The 12,905-nt window shown below is 47.2% G+C and overlaps 1 protein-coding gene across 1 annotated transcript in view; it reads left to right on the forward strand.

The window, feature by feature from the left end:
- LOC142767204 (uncharacterized) overlaps positions 1-11,854 on the forward strand; it is a 38,993-nt gene extending 27,139 nt beyond the window's left edge. The window contains exon 7 of the mRNA XM_075868434.1: positions 11,715-11,854. Within this exon, the coding sequence (XP_075724549.1) occupies positions 11,715-11,727 (13 nt within the window). The 3' untranslated portion in view covers positions 11,728-11,854. The remainder of the gene's footprint in view (positions 1-11,714) is intronic.
- Positions 11,855-12,905: the final 1,051 nt, after the last annotated feature.

Raw genomic sequence — 12,905 nt, forward strand, 5'->3', positions numbered from 1 at the left:
TCCAACAGGTGTAATTTTCCTTTTTTGCACAAATTAGCAAGAGCAGCGTATGTAGCTTCATCTGTTCCTGGTGAACTTGTTCGTTTTACTGAAGACAGCACATATTGGAGCTCCTCTGGTGTGAAGCTGTCATCCAGATCTGATGAACTGATCGCAGAGAACTTTGTTACAACCGCCGAAGCAGATTCTGCTGAGGATTTATATTCGCTAGTTTGGGCGGTCTCTCCATTTCTCTGTATAAGATCGCAAAATTCTTCGGCAATCACACGTTCGCTAACTCCTCGAGACAGCACTAGAGCCTGTAGTGGTCTCGAGTGAACTACTGGCTGTCGGAGGGCGCGTACCATGTTCCACAGTTGAGGCGCCGAGGTAAATGGAGAAAGTGAGGCACATAAATCTTGCCACCTTTTGGTTGAAAGCTTCTGCAGTTGGTTACGCATTGCAGAATGTACTTTCTGGGCAACCTTGAAATCTTCTAAATTACCCGACCTGCGATATCTTCTTTCAGATCGGCGCCGTATTGCCCGAAGCCTCTCATACTCAGCGTCAACACCCGAATACCCATCTGGAACGGGTACTGCGCGAGTTGCTTTTGTTAGAAAATTTTTTATCTTCGATGCATACGTTTCTGCGTCAGAACAAGGTTCAAGATTTTGTCTCTGTAGTTCTCGAAAGATTGCCCAATTGGTAATTCTTGTTGTGCGGTTATTTTTCGTGTTCTTCAACTTTGGGTTATATATGAATACTGGCAAGTGGTCACTGCCTCTTGTGTCAGCGTCTGCAGTCCAGTCTGCTCCAGCCGCTAATTCAGAGGAGCACACAGTAAGGTCTAGTACGCTGCAGTAGTTATGTCCCCGTAGAAACGTCGGAGAACCATCATTTAGTATAGTGTAACCATAATCTTCGCATATTTTTACTATAGCAGATCCCCTTACACTACAACGCTCACTACCCCACAATTCATGGTGCGCGTTAAAAGCACCACATATAATTATGGGATCATGGTCAGATCTACACACTGCAGCCAACTCTGCGTATGAAACTTTTGCTTGAGGGTGCACGTAAACACTAACTACAGTTACAGTAACGTTACCAAACTTCACCTTGCATCTAACGAATTCCGGCGCATGTGTTTTTGATGTAGCCACAAGTGTCGACGGAATATCGCGTCTCACACACAACATCACTCTGCTTTTTGCAGCAGGACGTTCTGCTTGGTACACCACATAATTGGACAAGCGAAAGTTAGTGGATACTCTTGTTTCGGAAATACACAAAATCGGAAACCCGTGCTGAGCGACGAATTTCCGAAAATCTCCACTCTTATTCTGCAAACCGTTGCAGTTCCACTTGAATATTGCACTTCTTTTGTACCAGTTAGATAGTCCGGTAGCCATGATTACGACAGGAGAAGATGCTCAACATCTAGCAGCAATTTCACTTCTGGTAAAAAACCTGCTTGTGGCAGGGATCGTAGAATCGCCTTGAGAGCCGCAAAGATTATTGGCAAAATGACTTGCTCGTTTCCGGCTGTCTCCGCCGAGATCGCATTTCTTGAAGAATTTTTCCTCAGCAAGCTGCTGTGACCCTTCTCTTTGGTAATCAGTGGCTCTTTGGCTGTGTCTGGCCCGGCAGAAAGTTTCACTTCAGCATGTTCCTGGGCCCGGACTTCTTTGCCAACGCGATGTTTTGGTGCTGAGCGCTTCAATACTACCGAGTAAGAGCCGTGGCGCCACTGTTTTGCATTTCTTTGTGCCACAGGAGCATCTTCGACTATATCCGCATTAGGTGCTGGACCTCTTTGTATCTTATGGTACCCTTTTACAATTCTCTCTCTTTGTGCCGCTGATGCCAAACGGTTTCGAGAGCAGCCTGAGAACGACGCCGGATGTGGTCCAGCACAGTTGGCACACTTAGGTTGACGCTTCGAGGTGCATTCTTTGTAATCATGTGCACCCGCACATACCTTGCATCTCTTGGTTCCCCTGCAAGTTTTAGCCTTATGCTCATATCTCTGGCAGTTGTAACACCTTACCGCCGGCTCAATGTATTCCTCGACAGTGTGAACCGTAAAGCCGAGAGCAACTCTTTTTGGCAATGGCATGTCATGTCTAAACTGGAGTGTTACATTACGTATGGGCTGCATTGTGGCACTTCCATCTTCATTTCTTACCCATCTCTTTTGTCGTGTGACTGAGATTACTCCAGCATCTTTAAGATATTCCGGTAGGTCATAATCACTGTATTCGAGTGGAACATCTCTTATCTTTGCTAGGGTCTTCATGTAAGACTGAGGTATTATCACTTGTACAGGTAATCCAGCCAGACTCTTGATCAGCAGCAACTTGTTTGCCGAGTACAAAGACCGTACTCCAACACAAAAAACTTCCGTCTCTGTTGATGTCACACATGTTCCGTTAATTAGGGAGGCGATCGCCGGGCTAATTCCAAGGGCCGAAATATTGGCCCCCCGAACCGCACCACGAAAGCCTGGACAATTTATAAGTGGTCCTTTTTGGCGCGCCAGTGGACGCCGGCTGTGGCCCAAGAACAAGTCAGAGCCGAGAGTTGATAAACAAACAGAATTATATTTTCAATAATGGCAGATCGGAAACAATACACAAGAATGCACACTCCACAATAGTTACATACAATTCGTCACCAATCAAACAGCGTACTACACAGTACAATCAGCCACACTCAAAACAACGGACACAGACAACGATACGCACTACAATGCAGTCGCATGCATTGAACCACCAAGACACTTAAAGACTAAAGAGATAGAAAACCTATCCAGTACAAAGTTCTTGGAACAAAAGTCTGGATGATACTCTTCCGAGAATCACTCACTCAAAGTCCAGCGTTGTTGTCGTTCCGCAGTTCTCGAAGTTTCTTTTCCAGGAAACCTCCCGTCTTCAATAGGCCACTCTCCAAGCTTCAAACTTCCTAGCCCGAACACGTCGGCTTCACACACGCAGCTGTTGCCACGCGTCCTCGCTCGATAGCGGTAGACACACGCTCTTGCCTGTAGCTCGAGCCTTCACCCCTCAGGTGGAAATCCTCTTCATCTCCTGCTTCGTCCCTATGGACAAACCTTCGCCGACTACACGGCGGGATCCCTTCGCACTCTGGCGCAACTTCCGTCTTCTCCTGATCTCTCATCTCGGCTGCTCGTTTAAATACCTTGCGCGCGACATTCCAGACGGTTCTCGTCATTTCGTCGGCGCGATACGCAGCGAAGGCTGGGAAGAGGGCAAGACGGTTGGCACGCCCTCCGCGGCCGATGACTCAACTCGGTATGACCACGCCCCTTTCGTTCTGGAACTTTCGCAGGCTATCTCGGCCGCCGATGTGGGGCGAGGAGGTTCGTCGGCGAAGCCACGCTTCCGAGGGGAGAGCGCGCGCCCCGGGGAGCCTTTAGATGTTTGTTTTCTTTTTCTTTTGACCTCGCGGCGCCACTCGGCGTTTCGTCGCGACAAATTGGCGGCGCGCCCATTTTTAGCGCTCGTTCTGTGACACTGCCCCCACTTTAAGAATATTATCTTATAATATTCAAAACCACACAAACGAGCGCGAACAGTCACCACACACTCTCACAGACTGTAACACCATCCGTCGCTCATGACACTTCACATTCACGATAGATCACTTAATACAATTGCACATTGTAGTTCAATTACACAACACGTGAAAACACAACCACAAGCACATGAGTACAACACTCCACCACACATTCCCAATAATACAAAGGTACAAAGTTCTCTCATTACAACAATGGTCCAATACTATACATCACATCACAGCACAACACTTCGACACTTGTGACACAGGATAACACAACATTAACACAACATAAGCACTCAGCACTGCCCAACACATTCTTATTCGACCTCAGCACTTATCCTGAGTACTTCGAGCAGCGCTTGCGCCCCTTTTTGCGGTGCTCGCTCGATCTCTTCTTGTGTTTCCACGTTCTTTTTCGGCGAGCCCTTTCCAACGACGATATCTGAGGCGTCGTCTCAGCCATTGTTGTCTCTTCCGACACCGTTAACGGGTGATAACGCTCAACCGATCCTGTCACCCGCTTGTTCACGTCCCGACATTTGGCCTGGCTGGCCAACTCCGTCTTCTTTGCACTGTCGGTCGGTTGAGGTCGTGCTGACGTAAGTCCAGTTGCCCAGCCCGTGAACTCGTTCAACACGATCATCTTATCATTCATAGTCCCTTGCACCGCGGCTTCACCTTGGGCTCGAGTGATATCCGTCACGGGATGCTCCTCCACTGTATCTCGCGGCCGCTGGGTTGGCGAGGGCTCTATCTTCGGGTCTTCCCCCAAACGTTCTGGATCATTCGGCCCTCGCGCCCCGTCGATGTTTCCGATGACAAGGTCATACAGGGGGGTCGTCATGCATAAAGCAGTAACCTTCCCGCTGAAGTACGGGGTTTCAACCTCAATCTCTGCTTCGGGAAGCATCCGAATCGTACGGTCAATTAGGCAAACCGGTTTCGTTCTGCCTGTCAACTCACTTTCCCGTACCAAATTTCTCCGCACGATAACCGTGGAGCTACCGGTGTCTCTTAGAACCGTAATCTTCTTGCCTGCAACCTTTCCAGGCAGCGTTGGCATTCCCTTCATAACACCGATTGGCTGTTTTGACATTACAGCACCCACAATAGGAATTTTCTCCCCATTCTTCAACTCTACGAATCCATCGGTGACGGCATTGTTATCAGATTTCGGTGCCGCTTGCACACAAGATACCTGGTGAGTTTGACTCACTCCGTTCCGACAAGCGTCTGCTTTGTGCCCAGTCTGACCACACTTGAAACATTTTACTGCCGTAGGGCTCGTAAAGATCGTTCGACAGTTTTTCGCGCGGTGACCCACTCGGTTGCACAGAAAACATCGCGGAATGCTCTCTGGTGCACGCTTCTTTTCTTCGGGAGCCAATTTCTTCGAATCATCGGGACGATCCTTCTTGACCTTGGCCAAATTAGTGCCACCTTGCGCTTCCAAGAATTGATCAGCCAATTCAAGCATTCCTTCAAGTGACTCAGCCTTCCTCTCTTTCAAGTACAGCGACAGGCTTGGGTGGCAACTAGTAAGAAATTGTTCTCTAATTAGGAGCTCTCTAAGCTCATCGTACTCCTGCGCTGTCCCTGAAAGTTCAATCCATCTGTCGAAATAATGACAAAGTCGGGCGGCATACTGCGTAGCCGTCTCACCATCAGCTGGCTTTCCTGTCCGAAATCTGTCCCGGAAACCTTCTACAGTAAATCTAAATCGCTTCAGCAAAGCAGCTTTCACCTTTGCATAGTTGGCTGCATCGGTCGGCGTCAGCCTACCGTACACACTGAGCGCTTCACCACTCAAGCAAGTACTCAAAGCAGTTGCCCATTGATGTTCTGGCCAATTCTGGCTTTTTGCAATTGTCTCGAATCGGTGAAGGTACGCGTCAAGGTCGTCCTTCCTTTCATCAAACGCCACGAGCAGCTTGCTTGGGTTCAAGCGGAAGCCATGATCTTCCCGTTCGCTGCTTTCAACTCTAGGTTGGACGGGAGTTTCACTTCACTGTTGCAACCGGAGCCGCTCGAGTTCCACCTCGTGCTGCCGCTGCCGTTTCCTTTCAGCCATCTCCGCTTCTCTTTCTTCTCTCGCCCTTTCGGCTGCCAATTTTTCTCTCTCCAACTCCAACTCCAACTGCTGCTCTCTTTCTTCTTTCAGCTGTCGCTCCTTTGCCTCTCTTTCTTCTCTCGCCCTCTCAGCTGCCAACCTCTCTCTCTCCACCGCCTCTTTCTCCTTCTGGCTTACCCACTTCCGTAGTTCGGCGCCAGAAAGACCCATCTTCTCACCAAGAGCAACTAACTTTTCGAGATCCATTGTATCTCGCAAATAAGACCTTGCCGCGTGCAAAAAATATCTGCCTAAATCGGTCTATCGGAACACTCCCCTGCACTCGTTAACGAGAACACTGAACAACACACAAAATCGTTCCGATAGCACTATCACTACTCGAGGCTCTTTCTCACTACTTTGGACACACTGTGCACCAAAAGGTCCTGTCGCGGACGCCAGATTAATTGTCACACATGTCCCGTTAATTAGGGAGGCGATCGCCGGGCTAATTCCAAGAGCCGAAGTATCGGCCCCCCGAACCGCACCACGAAAGCGTGGACAATTTAGAAGTGGTCCTTTTTGGCGCGCCAGCGGACGCCGGCTGTGGCCCAAGAACAAGTCAGAGCCGAGAGTTGATAAACAAACATAATTATATTTTCAATATTGGCAGATCGGAAACAATACACAAGAATGCACACTCCACAATAGTTACATACAATTCGTCACCAATCAAACAGCGTACTACACAGTACAATCAGCCACACTCAAAACAACGGACACAGACAACGATACGCACTACAATGCAGTCGCATGCATTGAACCACCAAGACACTTAAAGACTAAAGAGATAGAAAACCTATCCAGTCCAAAGTTCTTGGAACAAAAGTCTGGATGATACTCTTCCGAGAATCACTCACTCAAAGTCCAGCGTTGTTGTCGTTCCGCAGTTCTCGAAGTTTCTCTTCTAGGAAACCTCCCGTCTTCAATAGGCCACTCTCCAAGCTTCAAACTTCTTCGCCCGAACACGTCGGCTTCGCACACGCAGCTGTTGCCACGCGTCCTCGCTCGATAGCGGTAGACACACGCTCTTGCCTGTAGCTCGAGCCTTCACCCCTCAGGTGGAAATCCTCTTCATCTCCTGCTTCGTCCTTACGGACAAACCTTCGCCGACTACACGGCGGGATCCCTTCGCACTCTGGCGCAACTTCCGTCTTCTCCTGATCTCTCATCTCGGCTGCTCGTTTAAATACCTTGCGCGCGACATTCCAGACGGTTCTCGTCATTTCGTCGGCGCGATACGCAGCGAAGGCTGGGAAGAGGGCAAGACGGTTGGCACGCCCTCCGCGGCCGATGACTCAACTCGGTATGACCACGCCCCTTTCGTTCTGGAACTTTCGCGGGCTATCTCGGCCGCCGATGTGGGGCGAGGAGGTTCGTCGGCGAAGCCACGCTTCCGAGGGGAGAGCGCGCGCCCCGGGGAGCCTTTAGATGTTTGTTTTCTTTTTCTTTTGACCTCGCGGCGCCACTCGGCGTTTCGTCGCGACAAATTGGCGGCGCGCCCATTTTTAGCGCTCGTTCTGTGACAGTTGATTCTTGATGATGTCACTTTCTCATTGATAGCATAGATTATCTCAGATGCTATGCGATTGGGATTCACCTTCCAGAAGGAGTCCTCGGCAGCGATTGGTCTGAACACCACCGGTATCCCCGTAGCTCGGTTCTTGTGATGGGTGACCACCGTGTAAGCTCCCTCGTCTTCCTTGGGTGCTTCTGTATCCATCTGTGTCATGTCATTAAGAGAATACGTCGATGTAGCGTCATCGTTGTCAACCTCTTCTTCCTCCTCTGTACACCTCTTCTCTCACTGCGAGGCCTCGCTGTTCTCTGTATGGGACGTCGATATTGTTGCTGAGCCTGCAGCAACTTGAAGTCGAGCGGAGTGGATAAGTGGTGCTTGGCTTGGCGCTAGCGGCATCTCGTTGTCCCCCATACCCGGGCTTTTCCAGGTATGAGGCACGGGCCCGCTAAGGGGCAATTCTGATCGCGATTCGTAGTGAAACTCCGACTCACCGATGTTTAGCTGCCACTCTGGAGACAGTCCACCCACCGCACACACTGTAAAAAGATCCTGAACTCAATATAATAACTGAATTTGGAGAGCGAAATGAAGCTATGGGCTTCTTCCATTTACTTCTTCTTCCTCCCCATGGGCAATTTTAACGCGCGAGTGTTACGAAATACCCGACATCGGTAGCATCAACCTGACGAATGCAAATAATAATTATCCGGGTCGCATCTGGTATCAAACCCAAGCATTCTGCGTGGCGATGAAGCATTTTACCACAGAGCAAGGCCGGGTCTCGGAAGTACTTTTCAAATAGACGCTAATCTTCATTAAACGTCAATAGTGGTTGCAGTGCTGCCTACCCAATTTTATTAACATTACATATGTAGTCCTTCGACACAGCCGTCACGTCGGGTTAACGTCATTTGTGGTTAGTTGCCATGCGCTAAAGTTGATTTATGTAGCAGTGTCCAGGGCCATGATTGATATGTGGGGTTTAACATTCCAAAAGAACCATACGATCATGAGAGACACCGTAGTGGAGGGCTCCCGAAATTTCGACCACCTTGGGCTTTTTAACGTGCACTGAAGTCTGAGCACACGGGCCTACAACATTTCCGCTTCCATCGGAAATGCAGCCGCCGCAGCCGGGATTTAATCCCACAACCTGCGGGTCAGCAGCCAAATACCTTATCCACTAGACCACCATGGCTGGGCGAGTGTCCAGGGCCAGCATCCTCCCGAGCATCAGCGCTTTGTATCAGCTTCTGGTGTTGCTAATACGGATGTTCCAGTTGGCATCGTTGCGGAAGTGCAAACAACTGGTTGTATAAACATCTGCAACTCTTCAACATATGTCTGTGCGCGAAACATTTGGACATATCTTTAGCGTCATTCCATTAGGAGAGGCTTAATAAAAAAATTGCAACATGGTGACCTTCCCTCCGCATGCTTCGCATAACGTCGATTCCCAGGTAGGCGAGATTTGCCGAATACTCCTGATATGAGTTGCAATGATAGATTAAAGTTGGCTCCTGAAATCCGACAGACTTGTCGGCGTACAAATACTTACAAAAATTTATTGATCTAACCTTAAAGGGGCCCTCAAACGCTTGAAGACATCGGTGCCGACTGCATATCTTGTAGTGGCGCTCGCAAGAACTACTGCGAGCGGAAATGACGCCGGAAGGTTGCCGCCATATCATTTGATAAATGTAACGTTAAATGTGATCGTGGCATTGCATCAAAATATCGATTACTATTGGATTCATTTTTTTCATTACCACGATTTTTCACCCAAAGCGTCAGAGAATAACGCTCTCTGACTTTTCTAGCTTGAAAACTTCAAAGCTGGTAAAGCTGGTCAAAGAGTGCGCCGAACGCGATGTGCTGGAAGAAACGCGCCGGCGACGCTTCGGGCCCTGTTATTTGAAGCAACTAAAAGAAAAAAAGTAAGAGCGTTGATATAAATCCGTCATTGCAAAAAGAAAGATCAGTAAAGCTACAAAGCATTACAGATGCGTTCGCGATCTGGCTCGCTTCGCAGGTGTCTTCAAGTACCACATTGTTTGTTATACCATCGCAACGGCGTCCTCGACGTAACAGGCGATGTGTCATGCGAGCTTCCTGTACGGTCATTGGGCAGCATTTAGACGTCAGAGGGTGAGGGAAACACACTAAGGCGAGCCCGCGAAAACTGAGTTGAGTGTAAGCATCCATTTCAGTGTATTTTGATGTCTCTACGCTGAATAACTTTGCACTGCGAAGCACTATCACTGCCGTTTTTATGGCACTTATCTCTTAAGCCTTCAGTGTACGAAACCAGCTAAAAAAAGAACATGTAATACTATGATGTCCTGAAAAGAGTTAGAGCACCCCTTTAAATCTCACTATAGATGCTTGCCTGTAATCTTGTGATAATTAAAGCTAAGTAAACCGAAACATGGTAAAGCGAGAATAAAACAGAAACAAATTCGACACAACATGTCCGAGTTCGTACTGATTTGAAGAAGTATGCGACCATTGTCTGGTAACTTTTCGCAGAAATTCACAACCACTTTTTAAGAAAAATGCAGTTTTGAAAAGTCTTTCAAAATTTATTGGATGCGAAGCAGCTTATGAACGCAAACTGGAGTGCGGCGTGACCACCCTTACGGCGTATGCACACCCGCTTTTCCTTTCTCTCCTCTCGACATTCCTCACCACGGACTTCGGAGCCCCATTGTGCATGCGCATCCCCCCCTTTCTCTCTCCTTTCCTACGCTCCCTAACTCTCGCATCGCAACGCAGGCAGCATCGGCTAGCGAGTTTCTCGATTGAAAAAAAAAAAAAAACGGCTGCTCGCGCTGCTCAACCGTTCACTGGCCACCCCGTATACATATAGGCACTGGATCATGATCTCCAAGGTAGTGCCGGTTAGAGATTTCCCCTGTGCGTTGTTGAACAATAAAAATTCGCAGCGTGCACATCGACCAAAAACAGACTGCTGACTTCTGTGACCAATCAGAATCTTCTGTTTCTCATTGCCCATTAGCTGCGATTGGCACGTTACAGTAGGAAATACCCGCCTATCACTTCGTACTTTACGCCTCCCCAAGTTTCTTTCCTGCGCAACGCAGCGATGAGCGCCAGCGTCAACGTCGCTGCCAGTGTAGGCATTAGCGTACGCTGATTTTTATCTAAGCATGGTTCCCTTTAGCGGGAGATGGATGGGTGAACTATATTTGGTCCTTCAGAAGGTGCTTTAGCACGTTGCGGGCCACTCAGACAATGTCTCTCTGCTGCGTCGCGGGCCCGGTGGACTGTTCATAGCTGTTGTTCGAGTCCGGAGCTTGTACTAACACCCTCCTATTTGCGAGGCGTGATGAGTTTTCCACAGCGTAACGCGGGGCACCACCAAAGCATATGTTAAAAGTTAGCTATATTGTTGTTCGATAGCGCGGGGTTTAGGGTACGCCCCGACCTGAAGATGGTGTATTTTTTTTCTTTGCTTCTTGTGACATGTTTCGCGCTTTGGCCCTCACGCGTATCAAACATGTCTACCATACAGCGTATAGCAACACAGTTGTTATGTTTGCACTTCATTTATAAAAAGAAACAAATGTGGCAGAAATGAAGCCTGACCAATCCGCGTTCGTAATTAGCGCGCTATAATCGATGATTCGCTGTGTCAGTGTTCATAATAGAATGGTTGAATTGATATATAGGCCATATTTTCAGTAGCTTTGCACTCAACTCAACAGTGCATAGCTGTTGCTTCTCGAAGGCACTGACGTTATCTTCAATATCATGTTACTAAATTCTAGAAATGGGGTTCTGTCACCTATCTTTCTTGATTTACTTTGAATGAAAAAGGTGTACAAAGTTTAGGACTGGAGAAATGAGGGTTGTTCGGCCAGTCGGTTCCTGCGTATCGGTATTAGCGATTCAACATCATTTTCTCATATTACAAAGCTAGAATTCGACATTTCGTAGCAATACCAGGATTTGGGGACATCTGCACGTAGCACCCTCTCTCGTCGGCCACAGCGGTTTCCTGCCGTAACTGAATAGAAAATAGGCGAAAAAAAATCATATCTGATGAAACAGCTAGTTATCAAAAATGACTTCCGGTTCTGAACAGCAGAGACCTAATCGAGCAGTCTGGCAAAGTTACAGTGCTGCATTAAAAACCATGGCGCTTTCCAGAGTGTTTAGTATTTAACAATAGGGTCCCATGTGTTTCTATGGGTGGTGTTCAATTGTCCGGGGAAGCCACTCGCTTTGTAGTATGATACTGAAATTTTACCCAAGTGTACCAGTGGGCTTCTGCTACATATAACCCGGAGTCATTTTCGATAAATAGTTTATTTTTTCAAGAGATATGATTTTTCTCCTTTATTTCCCATTGATTTATGAGGGGCTGATGTTCCTGTCGCTGAGAGATGGCGCCACATGCAGATGTCCTCAATTCATGGGAATCTGGTGCAGTATACGGAAAAAGCGGAAGTCATACTCAGTACCTGGTGATGTCGTGCATCTTTATTGCAGCTTCTTCGGCTGAACTGTGCACGGCGGAAAGGAACGTTTCAGCGAGAAAACCACCGACAGTGGACTGGTCAGAAGAGCCTTACTTTAGGACATGTGATCGATATCACTTGTAATAAACTACTGATGACCTCTCTTACAAATTGCAATGTTTAATGTAGTCTGAAGCATGTCGCCATATATTATTTTATTTTTTATTTACATATACTGCCGCTTCAGTGCGAGACATTGTAAGGGTGGGTACACAAGTTGCTAGCAAATCAGGCCTATATAAAACAAATTAGCGTGCAAGAACACTAAACTGCGTAATTTATGAAGCCCATAAATAACCAAGTTCCGTAAATCTAAAAAAATCAACTTTGAATTAAATAACACGTATCAGGTGGCATAAAAAGGAAACAAATATACTAAAAGCGGGCGGCACATATCGAACTAATTTATGCCCACAAATTGTACGGAAGGTAACTCGTGGAGTGCACCATCAAGACCGTTCGAGAGTTCGGAAAAATGAGTACTTAAAGTTGTTTAAACGTGGGCTGGACGAGACAAACCTTTTAGACACCACCTACGAAGAATTTTTTTTATGGGTGAAATCACTATACGTTACTTCAAGACACTCAATGTCCTATATTGCAACAAGAATAATGTGATAACGTTTGAATTTATGAGTGCTATAGCACATCATCCTCATTAGGTTGTAATTAAATATCTATTTATTTTGAGCCTGAAGATTCTTAATTTTGTCATAGATAGAATTAAATCTGCGACTAGGAATAAAGCGAAAATTCATTTTTGGTTATGTCCGTTTGAGCAAAGAAAAATTCTTTTCACGTTGCTTACAGGAAGTGGCACGATACGTCGAACGTGGTAGTGCCTTCGAAAAAGTGATTATATGTATCAGTACACTGGAACATAGGGCTACATGAAGAAAAAAAGTATTATGCAGGAGGTTCAAATCATCTGAAGTACGACATAAGATGCCTTTTCTTAGGCTCTAATTGATGCTGATATTAAAGAATGAGTGGTGCACACAAATGTGTACGTAGCGTCTCAAAGGGTTCGATAGCTTCGAGTAGCACACGCAGAACGTTACACAAGCAAAACTAATGCTGCTAGAATTGATTATTCATGTACAATCTTATGCAGAGTGACAAGGCATTCACACGTGCGTCTATGCGCTAGTGTTGCAAGTTA

Source organism: Rhipicephalus microplus, chromosome 7 (genome assembly GCF_043290135.1).
Source record: "Rhipicephalus microplus isolate Deutch F79 chromosome 7, USDA_Rmic, whole genome shotgun sequence".
NCBI classification, from domain to species: domain Eukaryota; kingdom Metazoa; phylum Arthropoda; class Arachnida; order Ixodida; family Ixodidae; genus Rhipicephalus; species Rhipicephalus microplus.